At 34.2% G+C, this 16,163-nt stretch overlaps 1 protein-coding gene across 5 annotated transcripts in view; it reads right to left on the bottom strand.

The window, feature by feature from the left end:
* Nucleotides 1-1,655: 1,655 nt before the first annotated feature.
* LOC104902242 (WD40 repeat-containing protein HOS15) overlaps nucleotides 1,656-16,163 on the bottom strand; it is a 29,147-nt gene continuing 14,639 nt past the window's right edge. For all 5 annotated transcript variants that reach the window (XM_048637717.2, XM_010689967.4, XM_048637720.2 and 2 more), the window contains exons 9-14: nucleotides 16,035-16,156; nucleotides 10,718-10,792; nucleotides 10,507-10,560; nucleotides 10,353-10,426; nucleotides 6,564-6,638; nucleotides 1,656-2,217 (exon numbers count right to left, since the gene is read on the bottom strand). In XM_048637717.2, coding sequence (XP_048493674.1) covers nucleotides 2,001-2,217; nucleotides 6,564-6,638; nucleotides 10,353-10,426; nucleotides 10,507-10,560; nucleotides 10,718-10,792; nucleotides 16,035-16,156 — 617 coding nt within the window. In that variant the 3' untranslated portion in view covers nucleotides 1,656-2,000. The remainder of the gene's footprint in view (nucleotides 2,218-6,563; nucleotides 6,639-10,352; nucleotides 10,427-10,506; nucleotides 10,561-10,717; nucleotides 10,793-16,034; nucleotides 16,157-16,163) is intronic.

The raw sequence follows: 16,163 nt of genomic DNA, 5'->3' as shown, positions 1-16,163 counted from the left end.
TTATAACATTGCAATACATGTGGCACAATTGTGTGTAGAGGATTATTATGGGCTTAACATATGGACAAATGAATAGGTAAACGACACATAAGTAAAATGAACCTTGTTTTATATATATATATATATATATATATATATATAGATGAGAATACTTGGTCAACGTTTTTAAAGTTTGACCTCAAGAGAAAAACAAGCACTATATTATACTCCCTCCGCCCCATAATATAGTATTTGTTTCTTTTTACACAGTCTTCCATATAAACATTTTACCTTTGATATCTTCAATACCTTATTAATAAAAAAATATAAAAAGTTGATATTATGAAATTACACATAAGACGAATATAACAAGATCCTGCATAAATATGTTTTTTATATATACAAATGAAAATGTGTGATCAAAAATTTTAAAGTTTGACTTAAACAGAGATAAACAAACACTATATTATGAGACGGAGGGAGCTAAAATACTACTCGTAATCTCCCACCACTCCCTAAATAATGGATCACATCTTACTTTGTTCATGGCTTGGCATTGTTGGGCTTTGTGGAATTAGGAGGAATGGACAATGATCACCCTCTATCACGTCTTCCAGGAAATGAGTTAGCAACATAACATTCCACTATATTATAACCATATACTTTGGTATTTTTCGTGAGGTTTGGTTCCAAATGCGACTTTACTTGCTTTTTAGAGAACTAGTTTTATATACATGTAATGTGTACGAAAGTTAGATTGCGTCAATTACATCTAATAACCTGAAATGGCATGTGATTAAGAAAACTTGTTTACAAAGTTTTGCTAAAGAAAAATATGTCAATTAAGTTGAGAAATTGCATTGAAATATGAAAAAATTGTTTGTAAAATGGCCTTGTTTTCTTTCTTTTTTAAAAAAAAAAATTGCTAAAAATGAGTGTGATTGTCTTTTTTGTTTGAGGGTACATTTGTGATTTAGGGTGAACATCAAGTCTTATCTCTCTTTCTTTGTATAAAGAGATTAGAAGATTGGTCGATTGAGAAATAAAGCATGTCGCTAACCATAGAGTTTATCAAAAGTTCGTTAATATGTCTTATTTAGAACTTAGAAGAGTGGTTTTTTTTTGTTTGGCAATATATAATTTCATAACTTATCAAAAAGAAAATATCAAAATATCACCACAAACTACACATACAAACTACACATAGTAATAGAAGTGACTTAAACTAAAGCTTAAACTGCAATTTTAGGGATGACAATCGGGCGAATCAGATGTGGATATTCCCCTCTTTCATACTCACATTTACCTAAAGTTTTTATACCTACCACCTATTTACCAACTATTTACTAACCATGAGTGTACAATTTCAACATCTAGCTGCCTATGCAGTTTTGAACCTAAATCCAGATCTACTCACCATATTCGTCTCATTTCTAATAAACAAGGTTACTTTCAAGAAAATAAACAACACTGACCAATAATTATATATCATTCTTAAATAAAGAAAATTTCACAAAAATGTCGCTCAAAACAGTTTTCATTTTGCTCTAACTTTTCAAATTGACAGTTAGCAGATTACATATTTCCATTGTACTAATTTCTTATGTTTAATACATGCGCACGACAAAGATAAAACTATTTTATTAAAGAGGTCAAAAGAGTGGATGCAGGACGAGGGGAGCAAATAAGTAATCAAATCCATTATACTGAAATCAAGTTATCGAATTGACAATCAATTATTACTGAAACCAAGAATTACAATTAGATGAGTTGTAATGAGTTCCCCGTCATGTTAGAAGAGTTGCAAGCTGCAACACCACTTAGATGAGTTGAATGAGTTCCTGATCATGTTATATGATCACAATCCCTAGAGAAATCCACAGCACAAACACAACATCTCATATTACAATGATACATTGCCGTAAAATTTTCTTACTCGTCACGATAAACAAAATCTGTCGCCGATCTCTTAATCTATTAGCGGAAATCAAACCAGCAATTGGAAGTAAAAGCTTCATTATTTACATCCGAACGTCAATGCAGACCACATTGTTCGCAAAACAAGCAGCTACTTTATCACCTTCTGTGTTCCAACAAACTTCAAAAATGCCTCCGTGTCCCGTGTAAGTCTTGATTATTCTGCCTTCCTTCACTGACCATATGTTCACACACTTATCTAAAGAACCACTTGCCAGATATTCTCCATTAGGACTGAATGCCACTGAGTACACACAATCCCTATTGTTTAAATAAAGAAACCAGGTCAAGTTCTCGTCTGCATAGAGTACCAGCCTTGCACTATTTCATCAAGGCAAACAATGCATTCGCTCAAAATATAAAAGGCTATCTGCGAATGTGGAACAATAAACAGACTACTACTGGTTGCTACTTTGCTTAGGTTGGTAAGCGATGGCTCCCTCAGATCACCAATTTTAAAAGTCATGCCAAGGAAGAGCGAGCACCCAAAGTCCCAAATCAAAGGATGTTGCAAAGAGAACGAAAAGGCAAGATACATCAAGTCATCAACAAATTGTATGTACATGTATAGGGCAGGGATATATACAATAGTGTACATGCTGCATGCCAAAAATCACGCTGCATGCCAAAAATCACCACTACTAAGCAAGAAGTATAGTTCCTGTGGAACATGTTAATCCAAACAATCATACATGTATACGCACACACTGTATGTGTGTGTGTTGGTGGGGGTGTTGGGGGGGGGGGGGGGGGGTTAGCTCATGTAGAGTATATCCATCAAAGTAGTGTAGTTAATGGGCTTGATTAGTTGTCTTGTTTTAAGGGTGTGTTTCTTAATGAGTCAATCAGATGTTTTAGTAAATCAAATAACCAAGCATAGTTTTTCTTCTAAGTTTAGTTAGTCAATTAGATATTATAAGTTGTAAAACTTAATGTGGTAGTGGAGTAGTGATAGTGGGTCATTATCCCACATTTCTAAGTTTTCAATTGCTTCATTTCATAAGCTCGATCTATTTTATTGCCTGTTTAATATGTTGTTTAATGCTTTCAACAAATGGAATGATTTTGAGATATATTCATTGTTACTCTTATTTCTCTCTCTTAAGCATGTATATTTAGTTTCAACATGGTATCAGAGCGTTGAAAGGTAGTGCAAGCACAACCTCTTGTTTCTCTTCATCGAGTTTAGATCGTTGTGAGGCAAAGACAAAGTTTGCTTAGCGAGTGTGAAAGATAGAATTATTAAAACCCAGCAAACTATGGTACTTGTTTCACTTAAATCATCCCACAAAACTTAAGTTCATAATATAGAGTTTAATTTGTGACTAATTTAAGTCATGACTAGTAATGGTATTTAATACATCCGCTAAACCCTTTATATAATGTTTAAATTTTTGTGAGTGACTCATTTGGATTCCATGACTAACAATGCCACCAATCTTTCATCCAAACCCTAAAATTTATTATTCAACGCAGAAAATTATCATTTATGAAGTCTCAAAATGTATATCATGTTTAAGTGCCAAAAGTTATAAGCATAGTGGAGCATGAGTAAGTAGAAGCCACGACTGAACTACATCAACGGTTGTAGGAAAACCATAAAAGAGATGGCAAGACTCTTTTTTTCATTCGATCGAAAATGGATGATGAGATCATTCTAAGAACTACGACAACGTCAACATACAAGCAAGCGAGATTTCAATGCAAGAAAATATTAGGGAAAAAAAGTTAATTGTCGTTAAATTACAAATTCTCAATAGTATATGTCTATCTAAGATAATTAATCTTAGCAAAGTTTTTTAATCTAGAGTGTCGAGTCAAATGAGGATATATGATGATAATATCACAAATGAGACAGTTGTTGGAAGGGTGTTCATGAGTCTACACAAAGCCTATAATTATGTGGTCACTGAAGTTTTGGAGTCTAAGGACCTATATAATATTTTTTATGAGTTCCTTAATGGCTCATAAATAAAAGTTTGATAAGTCTTATAAGTAAAAGAGAAAGCTTTTCCAAGCAAAGGTGAAACCTCCACATGAAATGGAGGTCATGTGACCATACCTTTTGTAGTAATGATAGTAATAGCACCAATTGCTATAAATGCTACTAGTTTATATATGCACGCGATGCGTGCAAAAATACGTATAAAATTTTTTTTGGGAATGTAAAAAATTAAATTAATTTTTAATTATATTTAATAAATTAGGGATATTTGAATTGTTAGATGGTTTTTTTTTATAATATTTTTTTTATTTTTTAAATTAATTAGGTAGTTTCCTTTTTTATTTTTAAATTAGAGTAAGTAGTTAGAATAGAGATGTAATAAGGGTAAAATGGGGTTTTTAATATTTTGGTGTCCTACCCCTCTTCCCATATAGAATAGAGATCCATAGATTAATGCTTGACCACCACGTCCTCTTGCATCGCCACGACCACAACCATTGAATTTGCCTCTACCATAGCTTCAACTTCCTTCATTCTCCAACTGCAAATGATTGCTCCCCTTCGCTTGGAAAGCTTTCTCTTGTACTTTCTCATAAGACTCGTCAAACCCTTCTTCATGAGCCATCAAGGAACTCAATGTTTATATAATATAGGTCCTTAAACTCCAAAATTTCAATGACAAGATACTTATTTTGTCTTGTAAGTCTCATTTGTGATATTATCACCATAAAACCTCATTTGACTCATACACTTCAAATTTAAATTTTTTGCTAAGACTCATTTATCTTGCATAGCTATATTCTCACAACCACTATAGAGAATGCTTGCTTGCATGTTGATGCTACCACAAATCAAAGAAAAATCTATTATCCCGTCTTTTGAAGAAAGAAAAAGACGTTCTTTGCATCTCTTTTCCGATTTCCCCGCAACCAATGATTGGGTTGAGGCATTGCACCACATCCCATAACTCTTAGGACTTGAGCATAGTCTTACCAGTAAGATTCCATAGATGATAAAGTTCTCACTTAAATAATGAGATTAAGGATTTAGTTGTTGGTTGTTGGATTGCTAGCCATGGACTCCAAATAAGTCCCTCACAAAAGAGTTTCACTCACAAAATTGCTCACAATTGAAACAAAGTTCTCGTGCTTGTATCTTTTTCTCGCCTTTTTCTTTTAAATGACTTACACTTTAAGAATCTAACGTGAATCTCTCCATACCATGTTGAAACTAAAAATATAGGCTTAAGATGGAAATAAGACTAATAATAAAAATAATGATCAAAGCAATAAACAAGCTATTAAATAGGCATTAGAGCAAAACTGATTCCTAAAACCAAGACTAGGAATCGTAGAATGATGACCCACCATGGACTCCTAATAGTTATTGGACATGGTGGGGTAAGGGTATGTGGAACCCATTGAGGCTCCATAGGAACCCGATCAAAGGTTCCAGGAAAATAGAAAAGAAAGGTAAAGGCTCTATCTATTTCCAATGGACACTTGATGATCATATTTTTTCTTGAATTTCCACGATTTTAGCCTCCACACAAGCGTGTGAGGTTCTTAAGCAATAATTTTTGTGGTGATAAGAAAAGAGAGCAGATAAGTCTTCAAAGAAATTGGAAGAGAAGGCATTTGAAGTGAGGGACAACCAAAAAATGAGTGGCAATTAAACAAATTGGAGAATGTAGGAGGTCTTGGTCATGGCAGAGGCGATTTCCATGGCCGTGGCCGTGGCTATGGAACTTCATGAGGATATGGTAGTCGAGTTGTAGATCAACAACACTCAATGAATAGCATAACAATCAGCGTTAAACTGCTAATACTACAAGAGGTATTATCACAAGGAAGTAAAGTGTGGGGATAAACAAAGGATCAAAACAAACTAATTTTCTTCAAATTGTTAGAGAAGAGAGCAAGCTCTTCTCAAAAGAGTGTTTTTAGCTCTTATAGCACTATTGTGGGGATCTTAATGTCACGGTCAAAATTAACATGGCAAAATGAGAGCCCAAGCAACAAATTGGAAGGGGAATGTTGAGTATATATCATTCGAAGTAGTGTAATTAGTGTGGTTAAGTTGTCATGTTTAAGGGTATGCTTCTTAATGGGACAATCAAATATTTTAGTTAGTCAAATAAATAAGTGTAGTTTCTTAACTCTACTATATATTGTGACCTTAGTATGATAGTGGGATAGTCATTGTGGGTCATGATCCCACGATTCTAAAAATTAAACTTCTAAACAAAGGGATATGTAGTGATTAACTTATGCCTTTCTATGTCATACATACTTCCTCCGTTTTATAAGACTTGGTCTGTTTCCCATTTTAAGTTCTCTTTTATGTGCAACATTGATATTCCATGGCAATATAATTGTCTCTTTTTCTCTCCTAACACATGATGGTTCTTTTCTTACCTCTCTCCTTGGTCTTTGTGCACATTTTTATGTTGCGACTTAGCGAGTAAAAAAGAAAGAGGTACTATATTGCATGCTTGCCGGGGACGGCAAGAGGAAGCCTGATAGCTATTCCTACCTTTTCCAGTGACCTAATTTTGCTTTAGATTAATTAGTTAGCCACCCAAGGGATCGACGGATTGGTCAAAGGGAGAGACATATTAACTCAAGGTGTAAAGAAGAAAGAAAAAAAGAGGTGGTGGTACCTGTGACCATTCAAGCTGCATAGAAGAGATCCTAATTCGATATCCCATAGCTTTATCGTGGAGTCAAAAGAAGCACTACAAAAAAGCATAAAAGATTATAAGCAGATAAAAGCAAGGAAGACAATCATACACAAGGAGTTATATAAGATTAGATGCAACTAAAGTAACTTTCACAACTAAAAGAAGGGGAAAAAAACTCCATGTCATAGAGCTTTCATGCAATGGCAAGTATAGCAATTACACAATATAATCCTATGATCCTAAATATGAAACCTTATAGAGCTGATAACAGTTCATCTTCCAGGATTCCTAATAAGAAGTCTTTAGATGCATTCATCTTCAGCATTGTCATGAATTATATAAGTGCTCTGATTAGTCTATTTTGGGTTGTTGGTGGAGCTTTAATTACCCATCTAAAAGAAACTCCAGCCACATAGTTTCCTACTACAATCTCCATAATATAAACACGTTATACCAACTCTTCAAGTGTGATATTCATTATTTCAAGGAATTTTAAGAACGGTTTTTCTATCCTATGCACCTAGTGCAAAGGATAAGACCTATATTACGTGATTACATCCCCTATTAGCATATCATATATCATGCATCGTAACCAACCTAGAAGATTCTTCCTAAAATTATGCTGATTATTTAATAATCTTCTGGTTTTCTTATCATTTTAGTGAGATTCTTCTATGTTAATATGATGCTTAATATATGATTTCTAAGAGAGGATGTAATATAGGGCTAATCATTTGCACTAGGTGCATAGGAGAGAAAAACCCTTTAAAGAATACCACCTCCGTTTCTTAAAGGTTGCAACATTTCTTTTTGCCCATAAACTGAGGAGAGAGAATGCAACGTGGCCCAGCTGTACAAGGATTTACCAAAAAGAGAAATCTTGCAACTATTGTGAGCTTTCCCTAAGAGGAATATCAACCTTTAAGAAACGGAGGAGATGTATTATAACTTGTGATTTATAAGCGACTTTCATTGTGGGAAATAATGAACTTCGAGAATACATGTCAATCAACATATATTAACTTTATAAGAAAGTATTCTACAAAGGTTTAATGAGTTATATCATAGAATATTTCAAATTCAAAATAAAATAATAATAATAGTTTTATAGAACTTTACCAAAGAATATGCCAATTTTGAAGCATAACAAGAAAAACAATGGCTATTTTGAGAATGAACTTTTTAATTGTTTATCCTTTGTCGGAAAGAAACTGATTAAAGTTCATTCTCGGAGTAGGAGGTTCTGCCCTCTCTTTAGCAAACCTTAAAGACCAATAGAAAAATGAGCACATAAAAGAAAAACAGCCTTCCCTACCTTCTTAAGCTGAACCTCAATTTCATTCTCCTCTTATAGAATTAATCCCTTATACTATTCATGAACTTCGGTTTCCATAAGATGATTATCATCATTCCGCCACCAATTTTGCCAACCTCCTCTGTCGTTTTAAGTCCTAGAGACTCTGGCATGTTCGTTAGAAAATTTGTTTGCTTTTCTCTTTAGAAATCTACACCGCTTTTGGTGTCGCTATTGCTAACGGGCAACTTCTCATATCTTTTAATTTTTTTTTCTCTTCTAGATATCCTTTTTGGATGATGTATATATTCTATGATTGTGTCGTTCATATTTGCTTCTTAGTGGCAATGGATCTCGTATGCCTCTTATGCTTCTTTATTAGGATACACCTTCCTCACCTTGCTTGATTTGACTCTTACTTCACGATGTAATGTTCATACTGCATATCAGTCTCACACCAAGAGTTTCGCTACTTCTGAACACTATGTTTGTTCATCTTCCCATGGCAATGATATCTAAAGGAAAGTTTTCCAATTGCTATTCATATCCGCATCATTGGTTCTGATATTGATTCTTGAAATTATGAAAACTCTTTCCCCTTAAGAAACAAATGTTCAACTCAAAAACTAGAAATAACTCCAAAAATCAATTGGTGATTACTTCTAAGAAAAAATTGACATAAATAATTTTAACTTTCACCCATCTTCTCAAAATAATTACAACTTTCGATTATTTTGGTGTAATCCCAAGTTTAAGAGATACCTCCTTAGAATGAAATCCGAATGGTTAAGTAACCTATACACCATAGACCCAAAATGGATTAGCATAGGTAAGAAATAAACTGTTTGGATAATTATAAGAACGTCCTCCCAAGATTTTGGCTTATATCTGAATAATCCAAAGTATGAATCATTTTAAGAAAATAAGTGAAAGTTAGGATTATTTATGTCAATTTTTCCATCAAAAATATTGAAAATTGTATGGAGGAAGTAATTTGCAAGGAGAGGGGTTGCTGACAAGGAATATGGTGGGGGTGATGCTAAAAAGGGAAAGGATGGATGTTTAGAACATGAAATGAGAATAGGAGAGAGAAAAATAGGGACTAATTTAGGAAGACTTGCCCCAAATTTAGGATTATAACAAATAATTAAACTTGGAATTTATAAGGGAAGACTTACCCCCTATTGGCTAGTATCATTTTTTGTTATGATATACATTAAACGAATTTTCCACCAAATATCCTTGAGTAAAAAAAATTTCCACCAAATATCTTCCAGCCTTTCAAAATTCACATGTACCTTCTAATTTCCTTAGAATTCACCAAACATCCTCAATAACTAACGTCCATCACCTTTAGTCACTAACCCCTAATTCCAGTTATCAAACCCTAATTAACCCTATCTTGAGTCATTCATCTTAATAGATCACCATTGAGCACCACCTATGGCCAAAAAAAAGAGGAAATAGAGTTATGGAGGAAAAAGAGAAAAAGGGGGCCACAAAAGGTGTTTCAATGGTAGTCAATTGAGGAAAATTGGTAAAAAAGGGGTTAATAAGGGTTGGTAAATGGTAATGTAACTAGGGATTAATGACTGAAAAAGCTAACAGTCGTTAGTCATTAAGGGAATATGATGAGTTTAAAGAAACCAAGGGGTATATAGTAAATTTTGAAAGGTTGGAGGATATTTCGTGAAAAAAAAAATTATGGATCTTTGGTGAAAATTTCGTATTAAAAATAAGCCATTTTTCTCTTTAGGTATGGTGATGATTTCCCTGATTTGCTCTTACGATCAAGATCTGTGAAGTTAACTTTAGAAGCTTCATTAAGTAATTGGGATATTCATACCTTTTGTTAATAACTCATGAGAGGAAAAATCTCATATATGAGAAGTATCCGATCATACCAACTTGACTTAATTATACTAATCAAATACTTGCTTGGTATAATAGATAAAATCACTGTTAAAAGACATCCATTACTTAAGAAGAAGGAAAAGGTAAGATGAGCTATATGTGTCTTAGGGGTCATAGAATGAGGATCACTTCATTCTTTATTTGACCTTCATAAGGTACTCCAGCAATCGAGATGTCACCTGGGACTAAATGGCCTGATTTTGAGGTGTTAAAAATCCAGCTTTATAGTATAAAGTGAATCATTTTGCTTCTTTTCCAAAATTAAAAGTCTTATTGGATCACAGCTTAATACTACCATTTCATAACAATGACAACCTTAAAATTTGCCAGGCCGAATACAAACAGTAAGTCTTGCATAGAAACAAAATGAATTCAGGAATATTGTTGCTCATAAAGGTCCTTCATGAAGGAGCATTATGACCTAGAGAAAAAGAACCAAAAACAAGGGGAACAAAAGCTAACTCCAGCTTAGATAAGAACTGTTTGCTTTTGCATATCCAGAGTAGTTTTCAAATCAAAAAAGATGCCCAAAGATAAAAGACCACACTAAGTAAATTTACCTTGCCAAAATAGGTTTCTGGTTAGGATTTCTGGAACCTGGTCCAGTTGGACTCCATTTGATGGTGTATATCTCCTGCAAACATGCACATATTGCATTTACCAACATATAAACAGATTTGACAAGGTATACAAGTAATGTGGTACAGATTTTACCTTTGCATGTTCTCTTAAATCATGCAAATACATATTCTGCTTCATACTCCATACCTACATCATTAAATAATCAATGATCGTGAGGTAAATTTTGCAAGCCAAAAGCAGATGTGCAAGAAAATCAATTTCGATTTTTAACTAGAGCACAATGAACAGCACCACCAGCCATAAACCCTACATGCTACAGCTAATCCTCAAATGCAGAACACACCTTTGCAGTGCAATCATCGGAGCAGGAGGCCAAAAGTGAGCCTTCTGGATCCCACTTAATAGCATTCACTTCACCCTGAAAAAAACAGAGTGGAACACTCAGCAGCTATGCCAAAAATTTTGATATAGCACTGCCTTTGAGCCATTGGAATTGATGTGATTTTTGTTGGCGAATTCGAACTCTTTTTGTGTTTTATGCTATTACAAATGAAGAACAACGAAAAGAAAAGGATAGTGCTCTTAAATCTCAGTTTAAGAGGTTCTCTTGTAAGTCTCGACTCCAAGATAACACAAAGTCTCGGTTTGTGTAGTTGAATACTCAATTCAATGCAAGCACAACGCTTAACACTTTAATTCATAAACTCAAAACTGATTTTATTAATTAACATGCAAGCCTTATATAGGCGTGTAAAGCAAAGCAAACAAGCAAACCCTAGTCCTGCTAAGGCTAGGAAACTAAGAACAAGATAGGAAAGAAATAAACACACTCCTAATCCAAGTAGAACAAGCTCAACTTGGCGACTACTAACTAGACTCCTAATACTATTATAACTCTACTACGATTAGAATCCTAATCCAACTAGGATTTGGATTTCTAACTCAACTAGAATTACAACCAAACTAAAACATTTAATACTCCTAATAGAACTAGGAGTTCTAATCCTACTAGGATTATGATTTCAAGATACCTATTGCTACTAGAATTAGGAAAACACACCAATCCTAACAGAACTAGGATTTGTAGGAAACGAGCCATCCCTCACATGGATCAAGAATAACCTATTACATGTTAGTGGGGATTATAGTATATCTACACAAAAGTCTTTTAGGAAGTTTATTGGCCAACCAAAGAAAATTACTTACGGAACCTAATTGATACTTCCCCATTCCAAAGGTTTGGACTTTTATGGTGTGTAACTTAGGCTATAGTTAACTTGAAATCAGGTTATATGATCTGATATTTTTATAGCATATCATCATTACTTTTTCTGAAGTGTTATGATAATAGTTAGACTTGTCATCATTGCAATCATTGTTATTAATATTTTATAAAGGATCTAAAAAACAAAAATATCTTGTTTTGATTATAATTATTATTACTTCCTCCGTCCTCGCTAAATTCTCCTATTAGGCCTACGCATATAAGAGTAATAGGGATTTAAATTTCTTTTTGGGGGGGATCCCACTGAATATTACTCGAGAGAGAGAAATAAAGATTTGTAGAGGGGGGAGGGGGCAACATCATATGAATTGAGTTATTCTAATATGACAATCATTATTTATGTACTGACCAAAACAATTGATAGAGGACACTACTATTATTAGAAATCATCACATCACATCACATGGGTTAAGATGACATAATCCTAAATATTGACATGATAAATCCCAAATTTGGGAATTCTGCTCATAATAATCTCAACTTTCATTTATATTTTTAATGATCTCAAGTTTGGGAGTTATCTTTCTAAACTAGTCAAGTGACTAAGTTACAACATCTTTCCTCTCAGCCCCACTCCCACCACCATATGCATATTGGCCCACAACCACGTTCAACATCAATTACCCACACCCTTCCCTACCATGTTCACCAATCACCACAACCTCCCGATCCTTCTACCCACCCACCGTGATTCCCGACCACCCTTTATAGCCCCACACCCGACCCTATCCCTTACCACCAACCAAACCCACCAGCTCCTTGTCCATGCACACAAGTAAAAGGGTGCGCAAAGATGAAGTAGGGGGCGGCAAGCAAAATATGGGGTGAGCCCTTGTCTTGCAGTGCACATGGAAGCCGTTCACGAGTTCATGTTGCCAGCAACAAGACAGCATTGAAAACAACACCAACCCAAAAAAAAAAGAAGAAAAAGAAAGAGGAGTCATGAGAGGAGGAGAGAGAGCCACAAAAGGGGAGTTGTAAGCCAATAGAGTTCTCCTTGACGTCCCAAATGGGGGGCATCAACTATCAAGCCTTTTACTTTACTTACACTTAGACTAGGTAAGGCTAAAATTATGGAAAAGTGAAGCGTCCATTAATGGAGGGGGGAGGCCAACCCTAGCTGTAGAAAGAGGGAAGGATTTCAGCAGATGATTTCCCTAGAAAATACCTGGGCAGTATATGGTTGGGGAGAGGGATAAGTCCCTGGAGATGAGAGAGTAGTGCCTGGGATTTATCTTGTCATTAATTTTTACAGATATATTCATTTAGAAATATAGAATAAAGAAATGAAAATAGCAGCAATAAGAATCCAAATGTTTCTTTTAAAAGTTTTACGTTATATCAATTCTGATTTCCGTGTTCCCTACAAATAAGCACATTGAAATGTGTACCACAGACGAACGCACTACATAAAAACTTTCTGTCACACATCAAAACTTAATTGCTATTTGTGTGCTCCCTCTATCTCATATCAACTTCCCCTCCGTCAAAACTTAATAAGCGCATTAGTCTTTCAAAAAGTGGCAAAAGAGAATGGGACGGAGGGGCTTCATTTATATCTCTTGGTTTCTTACCGCAATTTGCTCTTAATTTGGTATATATGAATACCACTCTTCAGAGTCAAATACTTAACTCGTGTCAAAAGATTCTGAAGTGTAAATTTAGAAATTAGAATAAGTAACAAAAGCGGGATGATTAAGCTTAGCATATTTATCATACTTCTCTTGATTGTAAGTAATTCAATTGGATATAATAAATCTTATAATATTAAACAAATTTATTTTTAATTCTACATTATAGTAAGAGTCCTTAATTAATTTCATGCATTTCTTTTTGGGTTGCCCCGACAAAGAAGATTCACACAAAATTTAAGGTAAATGGTAAACCTGTCCTCGAGCTCCACAAAATCAATCTGTTTTTTTGTCATAACACTTGCTCTTAAATTTTCTTTTCTTCTTTTTCTGTCATAACACTCACTCTTAACTTTTCTTCTCTCTCTAAGGTTTTTGTTCAGATATCAGAAAAACTATTCTTAATGTTTGTGCGGTTGTGCCAAAACTAAACGTGAAAATTTTAAAGTGGCAAAGGGAGTACAGATTGCTTCGTAAAAGGAGTAGAGATTGCTTCCTAAAAAACGTTTATCCAATTATATGTAATGTTAATACCAATGTTAATAATATGATCATAGTTCATAACTACAATAGATTATAAAATATTTATCCGAATATAAAGTGGTTATCTAATGTAAATAATATGATGTTATTTTTTCTGGTGTAGTCTCATCAGATGTGGTTATCTGTTGTCTAGTCTAGTCTGATATCATCGAATCTAAAATTCTGTAAGAAAGTCCTGAAATGAGGTGAATGAAGGGACTGTACACATTTCACCTTTCTGCTAACATAACATTTCAGCTAATTTATTGTTTACTTCCGACTTGGCAACCATGTCAGATACTTCTTTATCTTTTCAGCCGCCAATTTCCAATATCTTGTTATCTCAACTCTTTGGTAAGTGTATCAGCTATTATATCATTTCTATTTTATTTCATGTTATTTTACCCTTTTCCATTTAGCTTAACACTACAGTTTACAGGACCAGGTGATGAAAGTAGCTTCTCAAAATCAGCTACCTTTTCACTAGATTTTCAACTTTAAGAAACCTTTTTAACTAAGTTGTTAGCTTTCAACTACGCTTTTAGCTTTTCCGCTAGTTTCGCCAACACAACTAAAGAATTTCAGGTACAACCATCTGAACTTTAAGCTATCTTTTCAACACGATATGTAACTATCAACTAGCACTTCCAACAAACTTCTCAAGTTAAGCTAGCTTAGCGAAACATGCCTGCAACAAATCCTTACAGAACTCAATTTTCCTCATGGAGCCAAACAGCATCTTCAGTTGACATTTCACTATCAAATGATGTGAGGATCACAGAAATGCTAGGGCAATTTCTAATACAAGCAAATACTAGTAAACATCAAATCAGCATCCTAGATTGAAGGCACAAAACGGTCAATAAATTTAGACCGTACGGTTCTCCGATTGTGATGACTTCACCCTCCACCCACAGCCAAGTATAAACGCAACAATGAAGCTTGAATATAAATACTGACATATTCAAGCTGGAAAAGAGTTTGTTCAACAAGACATAAAATTTGATAGAATTTTTTGTTAGAAATTAGGCCTATTAAATAGGCACTTTTGGGAACAATTACCTTTCGAAACTTCTTTCGACAAAAACTACCTTAAAAACCTAGCAGTGCCAACAGACTGTTTTCCATCTCAATTTTCCGTTTGTAGGCCCTACTTCTTTGTTTTACCTTCAATTTTGGCACACCAAAAGACATTTATGCCCTTTTTCATGTCTCCCAACCTCCTTCCTTTCCCAATGGATTCCCTCCTTATTAATGCAGACGGTTCAATTGTCAAAGAGGTCTTGAGCAATGAAGATTTTAATGGGTCCTTTATTAATAAATTAATAAGTACTAATATGTTTAAATTATATTTTAATTTTCTAAAATAAATATTAAAAAATTCACACATTAACATCAAAATTCTACAATAAAAAATTATGCATATATGATATTTCAGTCCAATGCCAACAACAAAAAATGTTTTATACAACAAGTCAATAACTATTAAATCAAAAGTAGTATTTGGGGCCCTATATTTTTCAAGGGCTTTGTGGAGTCGCCTATGACGCACATGCTCACGCTGCCCATTGTTATTAAAAACTTATCTCCCTCATTTAATTGTCAAAAAAATGAAACCCAAAATCTTCTTCCTAGTTTGGTACTAGTCCACAAATTGATTGGGTATAATGTTCTAGATACAATTCCTCGAAAAAATAGGGCGATTAAACAATCAATTTTAACCCTAAATTGGAGGGAAAAACCCTAAAATAAGAGATAAGAATCCTAGATCCCAAAACTGTACACCCTGATTATAGCAATTAGGTAGAAATTAAAATACATTCATATTCTATCTTACCAATTGCAATTTAATTACCATAATATTGAACCCTGCATACTTGTAGATGAGAAAAAATTTCTCCTTGTCCTTATTACTTATATCTTTAATTTGAATCTTTATGACTGGTTTTATGTTCGGAACCACAAATGAAAGGAAAGAGAGTTATATAAACATCGATTTCATTCTAAAACAAACAGAAGATTGAGTTAAAAGTGGGGCCTACAAACAGAATATTCAGAGGGATTAATGTTTGTTGGTAGTGCTACTCAAACGTTTTGAGTTTTTGAAGTAGTTTTTGTTTTTAAAGAAAGTTTTAAATAGGTAGGTGTTCCAAAATGCATAATTAATGGGTAGTTTATGACAAAATATCCAATTTTATACAATGAATGAAACTAGAGTGTACCTTGTGCCCTGAAAAAGATCTAATCGGTCGATTCTCCCCAAGCTTACAGACGTAGATCATGTTATCGGTGGAGCATGTGGCAAAGGAAACATTATTTCTCCAGTCAACATCAAGAGTGGGTGCTGCAGA

The sequence above is a fragment of the Beta vulgaris genome, chromosome 1 (assembly GCF_026745355.1).
Source record: "Beta vulgaris subsp. vulgaris cultivar EL10 chromosome 1, EL10.2, whole genome shotgun sequence".
In the NCBI taxonomy this organism is placed as follows: Eukaryota; Viridiplantae; Streptophyta; class Magnoliopsida; order Caryophyllales; family Amaranthaceae; genus Beta; species Beta vulgaris.
This window is presented reverse-complemented; position numbering and strand designations above follow the sequence as displayed.